General features: G+C 41.6%; 1 protein-coding gene across 2 annotated transcripts in view; it reads left to right on the top strand.

Annotated features, from left to right (window-relative positions):
* Positions 1-24,458, top strand: part of zftraf1 (zinc finger TRAF-type containing 1) — a 131,725-nt gene that overhangs the window by 53,850 nt on the left and 53,417 nt on the right. For both annotated transcript variants that reach the window (XM_048557523.2, XM_048557514.2), the window contains exon 2: positions 315-553. In XM_048557523.2, coding sequence (XP_048413480.1) covers positions 315-553 — 239 coding nt within the window. The remainder of the gene's footprint in view (positions 1-314; positions 554-24,458) is intronic.

The raw sequence follows: 24,458 nt of genomic DNA, 5'->3' as shown, positions 1-24,458 counted from the left end.
AAATGAGGTACTTATTCTACAATCTAGCTTTGAGTGATCACAAGCACCGTAAGTATGGCAAGCAGAAGTTGCTGGCTTGATGAGCAATGGTTTGAATTTGGATTCAGGTAGGTTGGGGCATTGCAGGAGGCTGGAGAGCTCTGCATTGCATCTGAATTGTTCCAAATCTGACCTTGAGTTCTTCATGCTGTCAATTGGATGCAAAATGACAAATGTTCAGTTTCCCGGCACTGCCTTCCTTTCTGTTCAAAAAAAATCAAAGACTTGCTGCTGTCCAACTTGGTATAAATGTAAGTTTTCTTTCCGCCCGGCAGTGCACGAATGGTCACTTGATGTGTGCAGGCTGTTTCATTCACCTGCTGGCTGATGCCAGGCTGAAGGAGGAACAGGCCACCTGCCCGAACTGCCGCTGTGAGATCAGCAAGAGCCTGTGCTGCAGGAACCTGGCCGTGGAAAAGGCGGTGAGCGAGCTTCCCAGCGAGTGCGGCTTCTGCCTGAAGCAGTTCCCACGCTCCATTCTCGAGAGACACCAGAAGGAGGACTGCCAGGACAGGTAATGCACTTAAACCTCAGAAACAGGCAGGTTATTAACCAAATCATGCCCCTATTCAACCTGATTTTTAATTACTGTGCATAGGGTACATGGGGACTGTAGGAAGTCAATTTTAGAGTGGCAGGAATGTCTTAACATGCACAAGCATTTTGTTTTGGGGCAAAGCAAAACAAAAGTCTGATTAGTGGTAGTGACAATGCCCTCTTCCCTCTTCCTCCATTGTTTTATGTGCACTGCGCAATAATAAATGACAAGTCCTAATACTTGGTGGACCACCAACCAGTTTCATGCTCATAAAATATTGCAACAAGTCTGAAGAACACGGAACGGCAGGTGTTTCTGTTAGCCATGTGTTACTTGTCTTATTTTTGGAAAAAAGTCTCTTCTTTGTAAATTAGATTCATAGAACTTTACAGTCCTGAAGGAGGCAATTTGACCCATCATGTCTCTACCAGCTCCCCCCTCTGTAGCCTCTAAATTCATCTTTTCAAATATATGTCCCGTTCTCTTTTGAAACCTTCTCCACCAACTCCATTCTCCCAGGCAGTCGCATTCCAAATCCTAACACGAGTAAAGAGGTGTCTTCTCATCTCACTTTTAGCTCTCTTGTTGACAGTCTTGAAATTGTGACTCCTAGTTACTGACATATCAACTTGGGGAAACAGAGTATCCTGCTTTACCCTGTTGAAATTACTGATTTCTTTACTGGTAATTTTCATGATTTGAATTCTTGTGAATGTTTCTTGTGTAATGTAGCTAAACAATTCATTGCCTTGCTGTCCATCTTCAGAAACTGATGGTGAGTGTGTTGGGCAACACATAGTAAAGGCAGCAGTTTAGGGTTTGACCAAAAAAGCAGGAAGCATTACTGCAGCACAAATTTATTAGTTGTTTCATTAGTACTATCTGGGAGAGTTCAGTTGACAAATCATTGCCAGTTGTTTGAAACTAAACATATTTTAGCCTTTGCCTTGATTTCTTTCTAGTGTGCAACACTAGCTTCATAGATTAATTTCACTTCCCTAATTTTGATATTTTGTTCAAAATATTTTGAGTACTACCAAGTATTTCTGAAACCATCTCACTTCAAAGCACCTTCTGCCCTGAAATTGAGAGCCAAACATTTTGGGGGACCAGGCCCTGATGCTGTGCAAAGTATTGATTCTTTCACTTGGTACGCTGCTGTAATTGCTGCTTTATTTTGAAAGAAAGTAATTGCCCTGGAGATTTGCCAGGGAGCAGAGATTATTCCAAGTATTTAAGAATTGATCCGGAATCTTGTACGTTCTTTGTTCTCTAACCTCTATCAATGCTAATCTCTAGCAGTGTGCTACAAATGCAGAGGTATCCTCAAGCCTTCCCCTTTTTTCCCTTCCTGGACAAGTACCTTGTATTTTTTTTTTCAGGAATCTGCAAATCTGTTTGGCCGAACGGTGTTTTGAACACATTTCTGATGCAATGGCTACTTGCGAACCAGAGCCTCTTCTAAACGAACAAACCCCTCACCAGCCAGGACTGGCACATATTCTGAGGTTACACAAGAATAGGGAAAGGAAATAATGAAGAATCCCAATGACTGTTTTATCTCCTGTCTTCCAACCTTGTACTTTGATCTTGCTCAATCAAGTCTGGTAATATGTACTGGAAAACTTTGAATTCTTAAGTGGCAGTCAGTTTAACTCTTAAAGCAAAACCTCAGAGCAAGGGTGGTTCAGTAGGCTATCCTTTTTTTTTCCTACCGCTGACAGCAAAAGTAGTGTGTTACGGACACATTTTGCCATTCAATTCTCAACTCTACTTTCGAAGTTAATATTCAGAGGAATCCTCACAATTTGCCATCACACCTTAGGCCCCAGCACCTGCAGTTTTTAGTAACTGCATGAAAGTGTGATAAGGCTAATTATTTTTCATGGTTTTCCTTCATTTGGAGACTCTTGTTGCCCAACCTTTGTATTTTCTCTCCCATTTGTGCTGTTCTAGACATTTCAAGATTTGTCTTGAGCCTTGGATCTTTCCTTGTGATTGGCACTGCATCTTTCTGAAATTGCCTTTTGAGGACAGCACTCAAATTCCTTATTTGGTTAAGATGTTTACTTGTGTGACTTAAATGCGAGCGATCCTTTACCATTGTTCAAATGGCATCTGGTTTGTTTGGTGTCCCACCAAACTTTGTTCATTCACCCATGTTGCTATAAGCTTTTGAATAATTTTGTCTGGTTCAAGGCTATTCTCTCTCAAAAAATGGCTAGCTAAAGTTTTCTAACCAGGATTTTCTCCTGTTTCTATAAGAGTGCTATCTTTAGCTCTCAAGTAGAAATTGTTCTGAGGGCATGGATTTCTCACGGGAGCACAAACGGATTGACAAATTGAACAACATTGTATATTGCTGGAAATGTTAGAATCTGTGAGCTTAAGTGTCTTTCAGACTCCACTGACAACCTCATTGAGGCAGTATGAACAAAAACAGTTTGGGCATGGGATTGTCCATATTTTGTCATGAGGGAGAAATGATCCAGGGCTTCCATCCCTGGTCCCAGTCCACTGCTAGGAAGTATTTGCATATATGGGCATTTTGGGCGTAATCTGCCTTGACATTATCAATCTTTGAATGGCTGCTTAGGCTCTTGCCAAAGGAAACCGTACTTGCAAGAGAAATTGATGTATTTACCAAGAGAAAGTTAACAAAAATAAGTACTTGCTGCAGTACTATTCAAAACAAATATTAACTCTACAAGACTGGCAACACTTGACCATTGACCCAATGTTACATCCTCAAATGTTGATTTTTGACCTTGATTTTTCTTTGGAAAAACTTAGCTAGGTGTACAGACATGGGAATTGCTAGATTAGTTCATCTGTTTCACTTTTGATTACCCTAGTAGTCACATGAGCAATTTTACTTTCATTGTATCACTAATTTAACAGGAGTGTGGTTACCAACTGAGTACTACAGAGGGATACCAAGGGGCAAAGAACATTTGGTAGAGATGGATAGTACTAGAGCAGAAAATGGTAAGGGATTAGAGGGAATTAGTCTGAATTAGTGTTATAGTGATCATGCATGCTGAGAGAAATAAATAAGATTGGTGACTTGCAGATGCGGATAGCTATGTGGAAATATGATGCTGAGGTGATAAAGAAACCTAACTCCAAGAGGAGGAGGACAGCATATAAATATTCCTATGTAAATTGTGTTCAGAAAAGGGGGAGGCACAGAAGTATTAAACATTTTGGTGCTGGAGAACAGATGTCCCAAAGGAATCAAAAACAGAATCTATTTGGTTAGTGCTAAGGAACAAAAAAAAGTGCAACTGCACTGCTTGGTGTACTCTACAGGCCTTCAGTAAGTGGGAAATAAATTCATAATGAAATTAGAAGTGCACTAATTATGGAGTAGTTGTAATGGGTAACTAAATCTCCGAATATTGACTTGGATAGTGGTAATGTCGGGACAGGAAGGGGCAAGCATGTACAGTTTACAGTATTCGGAAGAATTATCCACATTGCTATGTTTCCAGTTCTTGAGAATCTGTTATTTTAGAAATGATCTGGACCAAGGGGATCAGGTGTTAGTAGGAATCATTTAGAGGACAGCGATTTTAATGTAAGGCTTAGATTTATGGAAAAAGGCCTCTTAACAATCTAGAGTAAGAATAATTAGAGTGAGAAAGCCAAACTGTGAGGTAGGGTAAAAAGACATCTGGTCCAGTTGAATTAGAATGAAGACTAGCAGGCAAAATTGCAACTGAACAACAGGCTGCCTTTAAAGAGGAGAGTTGAAGTACGGTCATGGTATATTCTCATAAAAGGAAAAGTTAGAGCAAACATATACAGAGCTGCCTAGATGACTGGTGATTTTATTTCGATGGAGCAGAAAAATTGTGTTTCGGAGTGATGTCAGCTGGAAAATAGAGGCTGAATATAGAAGCTGTGGAGGATGGGTGATAAGCAAATAATAAAAGCAAAGAAAGCATATGAGCATAAACTGATCACTAATTAAAGGAAATCCAAAAGCTTCCCGTCGGCCTATAATTAGTAAAAGGTTAGTAATGGGAGCCGGGACCAATTATTGACCTAAAATAGAATTTATGTATGTTGGCAAGGGCCAAGGCTTCTATATTATCTCTCTCTTACATAACTAAGGTATGAAATGGATGTTTTACATTTGTCTTTACCAAGGATGAGTTGTTGCACAGGTAGTAGTGGAAGAGGAGCTAATTCAGAAACTTGAAACAGATAAAAGTGTTTAGTTAATATAGAAGCATGTGATAAACATGTATCATATTAATTTTGGAATTTGGATCTTTTAAAAATAGCAACAGATGGATTTCACTTAGTCCTGTGAAGGTTTATTTTTGAAAAAGGTCAGTCATTTGAACAGCAACCAAAGTACATCAATTCCAAGAAAGCATGTGAATGCATGTGACTGGCACAAACTAATAAAATGATTATAGTATTGAATTTGTAATAGAGTAAACACAAGGTGGCCATTAGTTTGCTTTTGACTTCAGAACAGAAGGTTTAAAACTTTAGTTCAGGAAGGTCAGATGTTGAGTTCTGAAGCAACCTAGCAGCAAAATCTGATTTTAGTTGCTAAGAACTAGTCACTTCTTATTCACTCGTGGGCTTGGACTTCGTTGGCTGGGCCAGCATTTATTGCCCATCCGTAGTTGCCCTTTAGAAGGTGGTGGTGAGCTGTCTTCTTGAGTCGTTGCAGTTCTTGTGCTATAGGTAGATCCACATTGTCATTAGGAAGGGAATTCCAGGATTTTTTTCCCCCAATGACACTGAGGGACTGGTGACATATTTCCAAGTCAGGGTCATGAGCAGCTTGGAGGAAACTTGTGGGTGGTGGTGTTCCCATGTATTTGCTGCCCTTGTCCTCCTAGGTGGAAGTGGTCATGAGTTTGGAAGTTACCCCGTCCCCGCAATAACCACCAAAAGAGAATCCCCCTCGTCGTCACATACCAATCCACCAACCTCTGGATCCAACACATCATCCTCCGACATGTCTGCCATCTACAATCTGACCCCACCACCAAAGACATTTTTCCATCCCCACCCTTGTCTGCTTTCCGGAGGGACCACTCTCCCCATGACTCCCTTGTCCGCTCCACCCACCTGCCCCCACACCACCTCCCTCGGCCCCAAGAAGACTTTCCACATCAAGCAGATGATCATCTGCACGTCTGCTAATGTGGTACACAACATCCACTGTACCTGTCGTGGCTACCTGTACATCGGGGAAACCAAGCGGAGGCCTGGGGACCGTTTTGCAGAACACCTACGCTTGGTTCACAATAAACAACTGCACCTCCCAGTCACAAACCATTTCAACTCCCCCCTCGCATTCCTTAGATGACATGTCCATCCTGGGCCTCCTGCAGTGTGACAACAATGCCACCCGAAGGTTGCAGGAACAGCAGCTCCCTATTCCACTTGGGAACCCTGCAGTCCAATGGTATCAATGTGGATTTCACAAGCTTCAAAATCCACCCCCCCACCCCCACTGCATCCCAAAACCAGCCCAGCTCGTCCCCGCCTCCCTAACGTGTTCTTACTCTCATCTATCCCTTCCTCCCACCTCAAGCCGCACCTCCATTTCGTATCTTCTAACCTCATCCTGCCTCCTTGACCTGTCAGTCCACCCTGGACTGACCTATCCCCTCCCTACCTCCCCACCTATTCTCTCCTCGCCACCTATCTTCTCCTCTATCCATTTTTGATCTGCCTCCCCATCTCTCCCTATTTATTTCAGAACCCTCTCCCCATCCCCCTTTTCTGATGAAGGGTCTAGGCCCGAAACGTCAGCTTTTGTCCTCCTAAGATGCTGCTTGGCCAGCTGTGTTCATCTAGCTCACACTTTGTCGTCTCCGGATTCTCCAGCATCTGCAGTTCCCATGATCTGAGTTTGGAAGTTGCTGTCTGGGGATCTTTGAGCTCCTGCATTGCATCTTGCAGAGAGCACACGTTGCTGCTACTGAGCATTGTTGGTGGAGAGAGTAGATGCTTGTGAATGCAATGAGAATACTTTGAGCGAGATGGTGTGTTGGCGCTGCAGTCATTCAGACAAGTGGGTATTCTATCACATTCCTGAATTGTGCCTTGATGGTGGACAGGCTTTGGGGAATCAGGAAATGAGTTACCCACTGCGGTATACCTAGCCTCTGAACTGCTTCTGCAGCTGCAGTATTTTCATGGCAGATCTCGTGGAGTTTCTGGTCAACTTTAACCTTTTAAGATGTTGATAGAGGGAATTCCGTGCTGGTAACATCATTGAATGTCCGGGGCAGTGATTAGATTGCCTCTTATTGGAGATGGTTATACACCTGGCATTTATGTGGCCTGACTGTTACGTACCACTTGTCAGCCCAAGCCTGAATGTTGTCCAGGATGTTGAACACTGACTGCTTCCGTATCTGGTGAGTCACAAATAGTGCTGAACATTGTGCAAATGTCACTTCTGACCTGACGATGGAGGTAAGGTCATTGATAAAGCAGCTCAAGATGATTGGGACGAGGAACGCCAGAATGTCCTGGAGCTGAGACGGTTGACTTCCAACAACAGAACAGCCATTTTTCCTATATGCTGGGTATGACTCCAATCAACAGACTTTTTCCCCAATTCCCATTGATTCCAGTTTTGCTCGGGCTCCTTTGTCACCCTCTGTCGGATGCAGCCTTGATATCAAGGGCTGTCACTGTCCTCTTGCCTCTGGAATTCAGCTCTGAAACAAGGCTGTAATGAGGTCAGGAACTGAGCAGCCCTGCTGGAACCCAATTTGGGCATCATTAAACAGGTTTGCTGAGCAGGTGCTGTGATATCACTGATAATGACACCTTCTATAACTGTCTGAGAGTACACTGATACAGAGGTAATTTGTGGATTCGATTTGCCCTGCTTTTTGTATGCTGGTCATACCTGGGCAATTTTCCACATTGCCTGAGATGCCAGTGTTATAACTGTTTGAGAAAAGCTTGGCTAAGGCAGCAGCAAGTTCTGAAGCACAAGTCTTATGGTGCCCTGTATCCAATGCCTCCAACAGTTTCTTGCTGAATCAGATTGGCCTGAAAATTGTCCTGTACGATGCTGATGATCGTTGGGATTATTCACTTGGCTCTTATGGCTAAAGATTGTTGCAAATGCTTAAGCACTATCTTTTGCGCTGATGGTTTTGCATCTCTTCCATCACTGAGGATGGGAATATTTGTGGAGGCTACCACCTCCTTCAAAAATTAGCCTAATTGTCCAGCACCATTCATGACTGGATGCGATAGGACTTTAGAACTTAGGTCTGTATCTGTTGATTTGATTTGTGAAGGATTCAAGCCAAGTGAGTTTGAGTAGGAATTGTCAAGTTGTTAAAACTGAAGAAAAAAATTACCTACCAGATGTGAAAGGTGCATGCCAGGAGACTTGGAAAGGAATCAAAATTTCACTGCCATTGAATAACTCCAAGAAGGATAATGTTAAAGAACATGTTGAAACTTTGTTTTATTATTTGTCTTAAGATTTTTATCTTCTATTTATATAAACTTTGTAATGAAGTGTAACAAATAAACATGCGATCTACCAAGCCAAGCTTTGTTCTTGGATCTGACATTTTCAGTATTGCAGTTAGCTGAATGTATGGATGGGCTATCTTTGTTTTAAAGTTAACACACAAAGACCGGATGAGATTCATCTGAGTATACTGAAGAAAGTGAGTGGAAATAGTGGAGTTACTGACCATAACTATTTAGTCTGCTTCAGAGATTGAAGTAGTGCCAAAGGACTGGAGAATTGTCATTGCCATTCTGGTAGGGAAGCTTGTAGAAACAGTTTCAAACAAACTTAATTGTCACATGGGCAAATGAGGTTTAATTAAGGAGAGTTATCATTGATTTGTTAGGGGAAAACTTCTCCATGCAGTTTGCAGGTTTGATGAGGATAGTGTTGTTCATGTGGTATAATGGACTTCCCAGAAAACATTTGATAAGCAGCTGCACAACAGACTAGTTAGAGGTCACAATAAAATGGACAGTAACAATATGAATGCACAATTGGCCAAATGACAGAAATGAAGAGTAGTGGTTCTTGATTGTTTGTTTTCAACTGGACAAAGGTTCCCCAGGAATCAGGACTCCTCTTCCAGATGCATATTCACGATGTTGATCTGGTGTATTTGGTGGATAGGGCACAGTTTCAAAATTGCAGATAATATAAAACTTGGAAGTATTGTAAGCCATGAGAAAGATAGTGATAAAATGTATAGACAGCTGGTGGTTGTTGAGGGAGATGGGGGATTAAATTTAATGCACAGAATTTTTGCAACATTAAACTGGATAATTGCCTAGAGCTCAATGGATCTACCCCCAGGTTATCAAGAGAGGAGATTGCTGGGGCCTTGACCAAGACCTTTTTATCCTTGCTAGCCACTGCAGAGGACCCAGAGGAGTAGCGAGTAGCTGATGCTGTTCTTACGTTCAAGAAGGGAAGTAGGGATAATCCAGGGAACTACAGACCAGTGAGTCTCACATCAATGGTTGGGAAGCTATTGGAGAGAATTCTTAGGGTTAGGATTTACACACATTTGGATAAGCATGGCCTAATTAGGGACAGTCAATATGGCTTTGTGCAGGACAAGTCATGTCTTATCAACTTGAATGATCACCTTCTCACCTCAAAATTTAATGAGGGTAGAGCCCTGGATGTTGTTTACATGGATTTTAGTAAGGCCTTTGAGAATGGCCTTCAGAAGATCAGTCCCCATTATATCCACAGTGACTTGGTCGCATGGATTTGAAATTGGCTTGACCATAGACAGACGGTATTGGTGGAAGGGTGTTTTTCACGCTGGAGGTCTGTGACTAATGCGGTTTCACAGGGACCTATACTGGGACCTCAGCTGTTTGCAGTCTTCTACGCTATCCACAACTCCACTGATCTTTGTATTGTCTGCAAACTTACTAACCCATCCATATATATATGGGTTCTGGACACCACACTTTAAACGGGACATGACAACATTGAAGAGGGTGCAGAAAAGATTGCGTGATCCCACAGGCGAGGAACTGCAGTTCCATAAATAGATTGACTGTAAGAATCAAGAACAGAAGATGACTGTCGGGGCCCATGGTCTGATCCACCATTCAATGAGATCATAGTTGATCTGATCGTTCTCAACTTCACTTTCCAGCCTTTCACCTTTATCATTTTATTCCCTTACTAATTCAAAATCTGTCTCTGCCTTCAATACACTTGATGACCCAGCATCTACACCGTCTGTGGTTTCAAAAAAAATTCCACAGATAGAGTTTCCTCTGAGAGAAGAAATTCGTCCGTTTCTGTCTTAAATTGTGACCCCTTACTCTGGGTGGTTTTAGACTCTCCGACAACCTGTCACCTTCTATCTTATCAAGTCTCCTAAGAATCTTGTATGTTTCCTCTCATTCTTCTAAACTCCAGTGAGTACAACTCCAACCGACTTAACCTCTTATGAGAAAACCCCTGCATACCCAGAACCAGAACCCAGTGAATCTTCTCTGGTCTGCCTCTAAGCTCTGCCCTTTTCTTAGAGAAGGGAACCAAGCTCTTCATGAAATTTCAGATTTTGCCACTTTTTTTAGCAACAGTTTTTTTTTGCTCCATTCCATTTGAAAATAATGGTCAGTATTCTATTTGTCTCGGCATTTACCTGCTGAACTTGGCTAGTAGCTTTCCATGATTCGTGAAGGAGTACCTCCAATCTCTGAGCTGGAGTTTTGATTTTAAATAACGTTCAGCTGTCCTTTTTCTCCTGTTATTTCTCACTTTCCAACATTATATTCCATCTGCCAAGTTCTTGTCCACTCACTCAATCTGTCAGTTTTCCTCAGCAGACTCCTCCTTTCACCCTCGTTTACTGGTTCTTGCCTATTCCTGACATTTGCTCACTTGGTGATGGTAAACTTTGTTCTGTTGTCCAAACCATTGATAGATAAATGGGGACTGTCCTCCTTGCAGAACAAAGTTTGACAGGCATGTTAATATGGATACTTGAGATCACGAGGGATTGAGACAAAGTAGAAAGAAGCTATCTCCATCGGTGAAGAATTGAGAAACCAAGGACGCAGTGGCTAGTGGTTAGGGTCTGGAATACTCTAAGTGTGTGGATGAGAATAGAATAGAATTGAGGCTTTCAGAAGGGAATTGGTTTATCTGGGCATGAAGAATATACAGAGTTACAGAGACAAGGTCAAGGATTGGCACTTGTTGAACTATTTCATCCGAGAACCAGCACATTCATAATGGACTGCCTTCTATGCAACCATTCTATGAATCTACCATCAGGGCAGTCTTTTAATTAGTCTACTTTAGATTCTGGTGTGATGGAAGGAGCCCCTTGTGATGGAGAATTTTGGAAATCATGGGACTAAAATCTTTATTTTTCTCTCAAGTATGTTACACACAGTCTTAATTCACGCGTTTAACATGTGTTCATTTTCTTCAAGCGTCTGCTAAGAGGGAAGCTCCTCCCTGAGTTTCATTTGAGTATGTAAGTGCAATAATAAGTAACCAGTTGTCAAAATAAGGGGGGGAAAAAAACCTTTCAAAGCTTTTCACCCATTGGTCAGGCTTTGTTTAGCCTAGTATGTTAGATTCCTAGAAAAGTTGCAATTCAAAGAGTCCATTAAGCCCGTCATGTCTGAACCAAATTAAGTAAACTGATGAAGGAACAGCACTCTGGAAGTTTGTGATTTCAAATAAACCTGTTGGACTAAACCTGGTGTCACGTGACTTCTGACTTGGTGCTTGTGTAGCACAGATGTTATTTGCCAATTATCTGCACAAACTGCATATTGGCCAGGTTTTGCTGCATTTGGACATGTTTTAAATAGAATAGAAATTTACTATCACGTGGAATTTTACTTATAAAATTTTACTGTTCTTCAAGTTGCCCCACCATGGTGCCTATATTAACATCAGAAGTCTCGTGATAATTTTTAAAAAAGCGTAAAATTAAGACAAAGCTCATTGCAGTTCAGTTAACGGCTCCTGGGCTTGAGAAAGCTGATTAAGGAACAGTGGAATACCTTGAAGATGTAGCCAGGACAAGAATGCCAATCCTGGATGAGAACAATGATTGCTGTAATACCTGGAACCAAAGAGGAAAAAGTATGTAAGGAGTGACTAATGTTGCTGAACGGTGTAGAGTCAAGAAATGAACATTCCCACTCCGTCCTTTATGATCGAGTGAAGGTCATTGATAAAGCAGTTGCAAGTGGTTGGGCCTAGGCCATTCAATTGAGGAACTTCATAGATGTCCTGAAACTGAGATGACTAATCTCCAACAATTATGAGCGCCTTCCTTTATGTCAGTCATGACTCTAACCAACACAGAGTCCCCCCGATTCCTGTTGACTCCAGTTTTCCCTTTATGGCAACGGCAGTCACTTTGTCCACACAGTTGAAATTCAGGCCTTTTGTTCATATTTGAATTAAGGCTGTAATGAATCATAGAATCCCTACAGTGTGGAAGAAGGCCATTCAGCCTTTCGAGTCCACACCAATTGTCCAAAGAGCATCCCATCCAGACAACACTGTGTATCCCTGCTTTTCCCATGGCTAATCCACCTAATGTACAAATCCCTAGCCAGTTTAGCATGGCCAACCCACTAATCTGAAAATCTTTAGATGTGCCAAACTGGGTGCCAGAGAGCAGGTTGCTGAGCAAGGGCTGTTTGATGACACTGTTGATGACCTCTAATGATCGAGAGTAAAATGATGGGGTGGTTATTGGTCATGTTGCATTTGTCCTACTTTTGTGTAATAGGACCTACCTGGACAATTTTCCACATTGTCAAGTAGATGTCAGTGTTTATAGCTGTACTGGAAAAGTTTGGCTAGCGGCATGGCAGGTTCTGGAGCACAAGCCTTCAGTTCTATTGCTGGATTGTTGTCAGGGCTCATAGTCTTAGCATTTCGTGCCCTTGGCCATGTCAGGTGTTTCACGTTGGCTTCACAAGGACACAGATAATGTACCGGTAAGGATGGGGTATATATGGTTTAGTGAGACAGAGGGACTGAACTAAATCTATTAGTAGAGAAATGGTGTTGAGGAAATTCAGATTTGATGGTTGATAAATCCCCAAGGCCTGAATCTACATCCTAGAGAACTTAAGGACGAAATTGTGGATGTATTGGTCATCTTCCAAGATTCTCTAGATTCTAGAACACTTCCAAAAGATTTGACGGCAGCTAATGTAACCTCAGTATTTTAAAAAGGGCAGGAGAGTGAAAACTAGGTATTACAAACCAGAGAGTCTGATGTGGTAGTGAGGAAGATGATAGAGTCCATTACCAAGGATTTTAGAGATCATTTAGAAAACAATGGTGGAATCAGACAGAGTCAGCATAGATTTACAGAAGGGAAATCATGCTTGACAAATCTCCTGGAATTCTGAGGCTGTAAAAAGTAGAGTTGATCATGGGAACCAGTGGATGCAGTTTACTTACTGTCAGAGTACTTTTGACAAAGTACCACGGGAGATTAGTTTAAAAAACTAAAGCACATGGGATTTGAGGTAGTGTGTTAAGATGAATAGAAAATAGGAGACAAAAGGTATAATTAAATCGGTGTTCTAAACAGTGGCAGTGATTAGTGGGGTACCACAAGGATCAGTATTAGTACCCCAGCTGTTCACTATATATGAAAGATTTAGGTGAGGGAACTAAATGTAATATCTCATTTTGCAGGTGACACAAGGCTTGGTGGAATGGTGAGCTGTGAGGAGGATGCAGAAATGTTGCAGTATGACTTTTTTCTTTATTCATTCACAGGATGAGGGTGTTGCTGACCAGGCAGGATTTATTGCCCAGGGGGCAGTTTAGAGTCAGCCCAATTGCCGTGGTCTGGAGTCACATGTAGGCCAGACCTGATAAGGATGGCAGTTTAACAGTGTGGAGCTGAAGGAGCACACCAGGCCAGGCAGAATCTGAAGAAGGGCTCCGATCCGAAACTTCAGCTTTTCTGCTCCTCTGATGCTGCCTGGCCTGCTGTGTTTCTCCAGCTCCACACTGTTATTTCAGAATACAGCAGCAGCAGTTCTTACTATCTTTAAGGATGGCTGTTTCCTTCCCTAAAGGACATTAGTAAACCAGATGGGTTTCTCCTGACAATCAACAATGTGTTCATGGTCATCATTAGATTCTTAATTCCAGATATTTTATTGAGTTCAGTTTGCACCATCTTCCCTAGTGGGTTTTGAATCTGGGTCTCTGGATTAAGTCCAGCTATAATACCACTAGGCCATTGCCCCCCCAATTTGGACGAGCTGAGTGAGTGGTCAAGTGCATGGCAGATGGTAGCAAAAATAGAAAAGCAGATTACTACTTGAATGGCTTTAAATTGAGAGTGGGAAACAGGTATCCGTGTACACAAGCTTGCATCGGGCTGTAAAGAAGGCAAATTGTATGTCTGCCTTCATAGCGAGAGGATTTGAGTGCAGGAATAAGGATGCTTTGCTGCAATTGTACAAGGCATTAGTGAAACCACATTTGGAATATATTTTGCAGGCTTGGCCTTGTCTGAGGAAGGATGCTGTTGCTATATAGAGGGAGTGCAGTGAAGGTTTGCCAGGTTGATTCCTGGAATGGCAGGATTGACGAATGAGGAGAGATTGAACCAATTGACATTGTACACTGGAGTTTAGAAGAATGAGGGAAGAACTCATAGAATTTAATAGGTTTCAAACAAGACTGTTCAGGTTAGGTGCAGGAACGATGATCCTGATGGTGAGGGAGTCCAGAACTTGGATCCTCGTTTTAGGATATGCGGTAAATCTTCCAGGAATAATGAAAAATTTCTTCACCCAGAGAGTGGTGAACCTGTGGAATTCACTATCACCGAAAGTGGTTGAGGCCAAAACATTCTGCTTTCAAGGAGGAGGTGGCTAAAGGAATCGAAGGCTAAGAGGGGAGGGTGGAATTATAGTATTCAGCTGTGATCATGTTGAATAGCATTGCAGGTTCTACTAGGAGTTGAACAACTTGGTCTTGCTCCTAACTTCTGTGGCTAAAGATTAGCATCTCTGTTAGGGAGAGGCTAAGATGACACTGGCTGACAATTGGTCCAAATGCTGCAGTTTTATCTTTTACCCTGAAGTGCTGGGCTCCCCATTATTGAGTTCTATAATTGTCCACCACCATTCACCGGAGGGCGTGGTGAGATTAGAGCTTAGATCTGTCTCATTAGTTGTGGAATTGCTTATCTCTGTCTGACACTTGCTGCTATGGATGTAGTCCTGTTGTGTAGCTTCACCAAGTTGACACCTCATTTTTGTGTTTCTGCTGGCCTCCTGCATTCTTCTTTGAACCAGGGTTGATCTTGTTTGATAGTAATGGCAGAGTGAAGGATAAAATGGACCATGAAGGTATAGATTGTGTTGGAGTACAACTCTGCAACTTGTAGCTCTCAGCCTCTCTTGGAGGGCCAGTCTCACATTGCTAAATCTGTTCCAAGTCTATCTCATTTAGCATGATAATAGTGCCACACGATATGATTGAAAGTATCCTCAATGTGATGATGAAACTTTGTCTACAAAAGGACTGTGATAATTCTTACTCAGACTGTCGTGGCCGGATGCATTTGCAGCAGGCAGATCGGTGATGATGAAGTCAAATGTGTTTTTCCCTCTTGGTTCCTTCACCCCTGCCACAGCCCTAAGATCATCTGTGTCCATTGGGACCTAACCACCCCCTCAGCCATGATACTGCTGAACCACTTTTGCTGATGAACGTTTGAAGTCCCCAGCCAGAGTACATTCTGCACTTTTGCCACCCTGCTTCGATGCTCATTTTGAGCACAAAAAATGAGACTTCGTGGGGCCTGGAATCAACTTTGAGGATTGGGAGGGGTGAAAGGAAGTTGGATGTGACATTGCAGAAGAATTTTTAAGGAACATGAAGTATGTCTGACAGGGGCCACGGGGTCGTCACCTACAGCTGCAAGTTAGAAGTCCATAAAAGAAAGTGGGTAGTACTATCTCTGTTGAAATATTTGAAATTAAATGAGAAGATCCTTGATATTTGTATTAATGGGTTGTGTTGACCCTCCATGCTTTTCTGCATTCTTGTAATGCATGGATACCAGAAATACTGAACACCTATCTAACTGACCTTCCTGGGCTACTGAGCATGTTGAACAGCAAAGATCACGCAAATAAAGATGTGTTTTTAGGTACTTTTCTGTCTTGTCTTGTTTTTTCCAGTTGGTAACAGTGAAGATTTATCGGTACTAGTCAGGAAGGGTAAAGGTACGACACAAGTTTGAACACCTTTTGATGAGGGTGTAGACAGATTTTAACATCATGCAATTCAGAACTTGATTTTTAGGATGAAGCAGGTTGTGCCTACACTATTTGAGGTTTAGTAAATTGAAACATAACCTTATTGAACATAAGATTCTGAGGTGTCCTGCCACAGTGGATGCTAGAGAGATATTTCCCCTTCTCAGGGAATTGAGAATTAGAAAGTATGATTTTGCAAGGAGTCTCCAATTTAAGATGTAGATGAAGGATTTATGGTGATCTGCCACACCCATATTGAATGATCATCATCATCATCATCATATACAATCACTTGGGATTCAGAATTACTTTTTTTCACTCCAGTGCTACTGTCCATGTCTGTTTACAGGAGGGCTGATAACACTGCTTCCATGGAGGGTGTGAGCTTGGTGTAGAGTGTGAGATCTTTGTCGTCAGACACTGTTCTAGAGATGACTAGCTCAAGTAAATGGAGCTGAGGATTGATAGTTCACCAATAATCTTAATGAATAGTGGAGTGAACTTGATGGGCCTGCTACAGCTCCTGTCTTATGTTTCTTTGTTTGAAAAGGCACTGCTTTACCACAACATACAGCAACTCATTTTGAGAGTTACAATTCAATTTTTGATTTGATATTGAATTTAAATTCATGAACTGATTGCGGTTACGATGGGCTTTAGGATGTTTGCAAGTAAAATTAAAAGAATGACAGTGCATGGAAACTAAATGCCATTCTACTGGATGAACACAGCAGGCCGAGCAGTAAAGTTTGACATTTTGAGTCGAGACCCTCCTCCCAAAACGTCAAACTTTCCTGCTCATCTGATGCCGCTTGGCCTGCTGTGTTCATCCAGCTTCACACCGTGTTATCTCAGATCCTCCAGCATCAGCAGTTCCTACTACCTCTGCCATTCTACCGTTCTCCTTTGGATAATACAAGAGGAGGCACTGAATTGTTAACTCCTTATTATGGCTAAAGAAGTTCTATGAGGAAGTTCCTCTTAATCACTTGACTTAAGGATCTGTGTCGATTTATCCCTGTTTTGTGGTAAGTGGTCATATTGCCACTTGTGTTTCTTTTCTCTGAAGTATCAATGTTTGGAGTTGAAAATGGGTACATGAGTATTTTTTTTTTAAAAACCTATAGATGCTGGGAATTTGAAATAAAAATAAATTGCAGGAGAACTCAGCAGATCTGGCAGCTTCTGTGGAGAGAAATCAGAATTGGAAGTTTCTGAAAAGGTTAACATGGGTATTTTCTTCTGTTGAGTAATTTCAGATCCTAATGCTGGCATCTTAGTGTTTGTCTATCTTTTAAGAACTCCTACTTCAAAGTGGGATTGTCCTGATCTAAGGTTTGAATCAGAGCATAGTGGAGGTGCATTTTCCCCCTTAAAAATCTATAAAACTCTGCAAAGTCATGAGCAAATGTTATTTAATTGAAGGTAGGAAACATCTGTGTGACTCCTTGAGTTTCTACATCTCTCCTACTCCTACTCCTACTACTACCACAAGAACAGCAACACCGCCTAACACACACACTCACGATGTTCTGGGCTATCCTTGGGAAAATGCATTGCATGAAAAGCCTAGAAGCAATTGGTCTTTTTGTTTAAAAGACCACCTTTCATATTATCTATAACCTTGAGCAATGTTGTGGAGATAACATACAACTATATGCAATATGTTTATGGGCTGGCCTGTCTGATAAAGTTGTCAACACAAGTTAAAACAATTTATAATGAATCATAATCTATAATAGCTTTTCTCTACTTTTGTTATTTTAGTTCACTTGAATAAAATTTTCTGAAAGCAAAAGTAGACTCCTGATCATCATTTTCCTTTACACAGTCTTATTTGTGGGCTTATGTGATTTTCTGCTGATTTCTGCTCCTTATATATAATTAACAGTACTGGGGACGGTCAAAGTTTGAGGTATTTGGAGCCATTGAAGAGCCCATTTTTAAAGCCTGCAAAGGCCCGTTTTCTTTGGTGTGTTGCATTTTCATTGTGACACGGGCTAAATGCAACTGAGGTGCAACTGCAACTTACTCCCAATGAAAATTATTTGGCTGACTTGAATGTGGTGTGTTTGTGCAATGATAACAGGAAAGTGCATTTATATCATACCTTTACTGTAAAAGAAAAATCCAAAGGCATTTCTAACCAAACAATCGTTGACATCTAGTCACATGAGTGTTTTAGGGCAGAATACCCAATCAGAGCAGACCTAAGGAGACTGTTAAAGGAAATGAGCAGAGAGGTTTTAAGGACATGATTCCAAAGCTTAGGCAGATGAAAGCACACTACCAGGAGTGGTGAATTAAAATCAGAGGAACTCAGGATTATCAAAGGATAGAGGGACTGGAGAAGAAGGGAAAGGACTCGGTGAAGTCATGGACAGTTTTGAAAACTGAAAATTTTTAAATTGAAACAATCGATTAGCATGCTTACCTTCCTTGCTCAGACTTTGAGTATGGGAGTTTTGACATGTTGGCAGTGTGCAGGACGCTGGTGAGGCCTCTCCTGGAGAAAGATGTCCAGTTCTGGCCTCTGTTATAGAGAGAATGTTATTAAGCTGGAGGGCGTTCAGAAGAGATTTACCAGGATGTTGCCAGAGTGAGTTATAAGAAGAAAACAGATAGGCTGGGACTACTTTCACTGTGGTGTAGGAGGTGAGAGGTGATTGTGTACAGGTTTGTAAAATCACGAGGACTCTCATTTAATAATGGGCAATAAATGCTATCTAGCAAATGACTACCACATCCCTTGAACAGATTTTTTAAAAAAAAACTTTGATTTCCAGATGAACTGCTTACAACAAAAAATTTTTGACTTCAGTAATTAATATGTGGGTCATTGCCAACATACAGTTGGAAGATGTTTCAAGAAACCATAGACCTTTTTTAATTCTAAAATTGTCCAAACAATTACACCTTTTCCATCTTTCTTCATAAATCATCTTTAAATGCAGGTATATATTCCTAACTCGGAACTAGAGGTAAAGGGGATTAGATGAGTGTTTCTGTAGCTGGTGAGATGGGGTAAGAGCAGAACCAGGTGCAGTGATTGAGGTGAGTGATCAAGTGAGCACAGCTGCACGTTTGGAATTTTGTCACTGGCTCAATCATGCCCCAATTAATCCCCACAATGGATGGCACCATTAGCTGGGAAATGGATTTATGGGAGGCGATAGCCCAGTAGTGTTGTCACTGGCCTTTTATCCCAGAGACCCAGATAAGATTCTGGAGACCCAGGTTCAAGTCCTGCTGCGGCAGATGGTGGAATTTGAATTCAATAAATATCTGGAATTAACAGTCTAATGATGACCATGAATCAGATGTCAATTGTCAGGAAATACTCATCTGGTTTGCTAATGTCCTTTGTAGGCAACGATGGCAGTTTCTTTCCCTAAAAGTGACTCCAGACCCACAGCAATATGGTTGACTCTTAACTGCCCTCTGGGCAACTAGGGATGGGCAATAAGTGCTGCCTGGCCAGCGACTCCCCTTATCCCATGAATGAATAAAGGAAAAAAATGTTGTTCTTCTGATTTATTATTTGTTGGAGGAAATTTTCTCATTCAGCCCTGGATGTTGGGTAAGCAGTCTGACCTTTAAGGTAGGGAAAGAGATGGTTGGTTAAAGCTGGACATTGTTTTTGAATAATGTCACTGAGGGAACAGGAATAATTAGGAAGGGATTGAGACTAAATCTTTGGGGGACAGTAGATGATACAGTGTGGGACCTGAAACAGAAACTGTAACAAGTGAATTTCTGGCTGCAACTGGATCCTGTTTGCTTTGATAATAGTGATGTGCTTGAGGAAGATGGTATGGTCATTTATATCAAAGAATGCTGCCAGTTTTCACTGAGTCAAGCAGAGCCTACTTATCATGGCTTCATTCAGTCTTTTGTCTCTCAATTCCAATTTTCACACTTAAAGAATCTAATTCATACTCTTAATTGTATTTTGCACGGGTAGCAGCCTCCTGGTTAGAATCCCTTCATATATTAGTGCAAAACAGAAAACAATTTGCCTAGGTGCAGAGCAACCAGTGTGGATGTACCAATTTGCTTGTATAACTTTTATCATCTGTCAACCATCTTTCAAAACTGTAGAGCCCATGTTTTGCTCTCTGTCTTTATCCTTCAGTCCTGTAACACTAGGAATTGATCCTTTTTTATCTATATACTGCCTTATTTGTGTGCCTGGGCTTTCAAAACTGAGCACCTTGATCGAGATGCAGTGGGCCCAGAATATTTATTTTTAGCATGGCATCTTCTGACTAGTACTGTAATGCTACAGAATTTTAGTTGTAGATCACTCCACCACTGATGACTTTACCTTCATTTGTCTAGGCTGTAGAAATCTCTCCTGAAAGTAATTTTTCGAGAAATGAACAATACCTGCTCCTCTGTCCCATTTGTCCAAAATGTGGAAGTATAAAACCACAAATCATTATATCCACACAAAGGAGGAGAAAGCAAAGGAACTAATACCCATGTATTAGAATTCATTTAGAATAAGAATTAATTTTGGAGAATGATCAAGCAGTAACCAGTGTCAAAAGATGGAGGTAGGTTCAATCCAGGGAACTGCACTTACCATGGATAACAGTGTGGGGTTGGATGAACACAGCAGGCCAAGCAGCATCTTAGGAGCACAAAAGCTGATGTTTCCGAAACGTCAGCTTTTGTGCTCCTGAGAGGCTGCTTGGCCTGCTGTGTTCATCCAGCCCCACACTTTGTTATCTTGGATTCTCCAGCATCTGCAGTTCCCATTATCTCTGAACTGCACTTACCCTTTTACTTAATGTTTAGAGAGCATGCTTGAACTGCATAGTCCAGCATAACCTAGCCAAAAAGATGGTCAGTAGCTGGTTGATATGATTGTATAGCTTTGGTAAATTGATTGTAGCTCAGGTACTTGGTCTGGCTGATTTGAATGCTAACCTTCAGTCTTCTGATCATGTTTGTCTCCCAATTCCATCTGTTGCAACATGGAGTCTGAAGATATTTGGTAATAGCTTTCGCAAAGCACAATCCAGGATCTTGAAGCTATGCACAGTGCCTGATAAGATGTTGACAAAATTTTGTTGTCTGCCTAGATTACAGTGATTGGCCTGTTCACAGATGCATGATGCATAAGCTGCAAAACATATTGGCCCAAAGATTCAGTTGAATCAGTGAGATTCCATCTTTTGGGCAGATCTTTCTCTCTGTTTCAATTCAAATTATTTCTCATAAGCTTTTGCAGTACAAGCTTTTTTTTCTTCAATCAATTACAAATGAGGAAAGACTATGCTGCATGCTACACTGTCTTGGCAGTTCTTCCTTTTGCTTTTCCTCTGCCTTGAGTGTTTGAGTTCTTTCATTCGATTAATTTTACAGTCCTTACCCAACTTAGAAAAATATCTTTGTTTGCAAACTTGAACTGCGACTCGTCATATCACAATTCGGGGCCAAATGTCAACTCCCCTCTGTTGGACTTTGGAAGTATCTGTGACCTTGATTTGTATACCTGTGTGAAATTTGTAACTTGTTTTATTCGAGTAACAAAAAGTATAATGAAAATGGAATTGACAGGAAATATCACAAGGCATTGCATCATCAAGCACAATTTGCTGATCTGCTATCCACTAGAACATAGAACAGTACAGCACAGAACAGGCCCTTCAGCCCACAATGTTGTGCTGACCATTGATCCTCATGTATGCATCCTCAAATTTCTGTGACCATATACATGTCCAGCAGTCTCTTAAATGACCCCAATGACCTTGCTTCCACAACTGCTGCTGGCAACGCATTCCATGCTCTCACAACTCTCTGCGTAAAGAACCTGCCTCTGACATCCCCTCTATACTTTCCACCGACCAGCTTAAAACTATGACCCCTCGTGCTAACCATTTCTGCCCTGGGAAATAGTCTCTGGCTATCAACTCTATCTATGCCTCTCATTATCTTGTATACCTCAATTAGGTCCCCTCTCCTCCTCCTTTTCTCCAATGAAAAGAGACCGAGCTCAGTCAACCTCTCTTCATAAGATAAGCCCTCCAGTCCAGGCAGCATCCTGGTAAACCTCCTCTGAACCCTCTCCAAAGCATCCACATCTTTCCTATAATAGGGCGCCCAGAACTGGACGCAGTATTCCAAGTGCGGTCTAACCAAAGTTTTATAGAGCTGCAACAAGATCTCATGACTCTTAAACTCAATCCCCCTGTTAATGAAAGCCAAAACACCATATGCTTTCTTAACAACCCTGTCCACTTGGGTGGCCATTTTAAGGGATCCATGTATCTGCACACCAAGATCCCTCTGTTCCTCCACGCTGCCAAGAATCCTATCCTTAATCCTGTACTCAGCTTTCAAATTCGACCTTCCAAAATGCATCACCTCGCATTTATCCAGGTTGAACTCCATCTGCCACCTCTCAGCCCATCTCTGCATCCTGTCAATGTCCCGCTGCAGCCTACAACAGCCCTCTACACTGTCAACGACACCTCCGACCTTTGTGTCGTCTGCAAACTAATTTAAATATTCACTCCCTTCCATATTCCTAATGCGCGATGACAGTAATGTGTACCAGCTTCAAGATGCACTTCACTGTAGCAGCTTACAAGCCCACAACTCTTGGATACCTGTAAGGACAAGGTAGGAGATGCATGGGAACACTCTCCCCCTGCAGGTTCTCCTCCAAGTCACTCACCATCCTGACTTGGAACTATGCCATCATCCTTCAGTGTCTCTGGGTCAGAATCGTGGAGTTCATTTCCTACCAGTACTATTGGTGTTCCTACACCAATCCAAGAAGGCATCTTGCTGCCTGCCATCTTGAGACCAACAAGTGTTAGCCTTGTCTATCATGTCCACATTCCATGAAAGAATTTAAAAAAAACATGGTGGTCTAAATTTTGTTCTTCGGTATATCTATAACTTAAAGAAACAAAGAACAATACAGCACTGGAACAGGAACAGGCATTTTAGCCCTCCAAGCCTGTGCTGAAATATTTAGCCCTTCCATTCTAAAATTGTCTTCACTTACAGGATCTGTACCCCTCTATTCCCTTCCTATTTATATATTCGTCCAGCTGCACCTTGAATGCTGCTACTGGTGTCTACTTTCATCACAACCTCTGGAAATACATTCTACACACTCTCTGAGAAAAATTTGCTTCGCAGGTCTTTTTTTAAACCTTGAACTTGTGTCCCCTAATAATTGATTCTTCTGTCCTGGGAAAAAATCCTCATACTTTGCACTCTATCCATGCCATTCATAATCTTTTAAACTTCTGTCAGGTTGCCCCTCAACTTGCTGTGCTCCAGTGAACGCAAATCCCGTCTGTTCAACCTTTCTTCATAGCTAATATCCCCCATATCAGGCAATATTCTGGTAAACCTTTTCTATGCCCTCTCCAAAGCATGCACATCCTTTTGGTAGTGTGGTGACCAGACCTGCACGCAATATTCCAAGTGTGGTCTGACTAAAGTTCTATAAAGTTGCAGCATAATTTGTCTATCCTTCTATTCAATACCCCTCCCAGTGAAGGCAAGAATGCCGTATGCCTTTAACTACCTTGTCTACCTGTGCTACCACCTTCAGTGATTGTGGACCTGTGCACCCAGATCCCTCTATGTGTTAATACTGCCTGGAGTTCTGCCATTCATTACATTTCTATCTGTACTTGTCCTGTTAAAAAGCAGCGCCTCACATCTCTGGATTAAACTTCTATTTGCCATTTTTCTGCCCATGCTTCCAACTGATCTGTATTGTGCCCTATTCTTACTCAATCCTCCTCACTAACTGTAACTCCACCAATCTTTGTATTATCTGCGGACTCACTCATTAGACAAACTACGTTTTTCTCCAAATCATTCATGTAGCTCACAAAAAGCAGAGGTCCCAGTACCGATCCCTGTGGAACACTAGTCACAACCCTCCATTCTGAAAAACATCCTTTCACCACTATCCTGGTCTCTTATGACTAAGTCAGTTGTGTAACATCTTGCCAGCTCATCCCGGTACCATGTGACTTTACCTTTTGTACGAGTCTGCCATGAGCCTTGTTAAAGGCTTTACTGAGTCCATGTAGGTACTATCAACCACTTTTTACCCTCGTCAATAATCTTTATCATCGCCTCAAAAAAACTCAATTGAGCTAGTGAGGCACGACCTCCCCCACACAAGGTGATGCTGTCTGTCACTAATACTGATTGTTGTATAATACGTATGTGAACATTGTGTTTTATTAAAGAAGGTGTTTCTTTTAAAAAATAAATAAAATGATGTCATTACAATGTTTTTCAAACTGGAATGAGTTTGTTTTTTTTGTTTAGATGAGTTGTTAGCCATTGATTGTCTGATTTCACGTGGGTGGCACTGTTTGGAGTAAGTAATTCTAGAGTTGTGGACAGTATTTATCCCTCAAGCAATATTACCAAAACAAATGACCTCATTTCTGATTTCATTACTATCTGAGGCATATTGCTGTGAGCAAATTGTGCTGATGCATTTCCTACTTTGCACAAATGACTGCAACTCAATTTGAGACAACCTGGAATTGAGACAGGTGCAACTGCATACAGGTTCTTCCTTCATAAAATGCCTTTGATTGTG

Source organism: Stegostoma tigrinum, chromosome 2, assembly GCF_030684315.1.
Source record: "Stegostoma tigrinum isolate sSteTig4 chromosome 2, sSteTig4.hap1, whole genome shotgun sequence".
In the NCBI taxonomy this organism is placed as follows: Eukaryota; Metazoa; Chordata; class Chondrichthyes; order Orectolobiformes; family Stegostomatidae; genus Stegostoma; species Stegostoma tigrinum.
The sequence above is the reverse complement of the archived record's forward strand: the minus strand, read 5'-3'. Positions and strand labels throughout refer to the sequence as shown.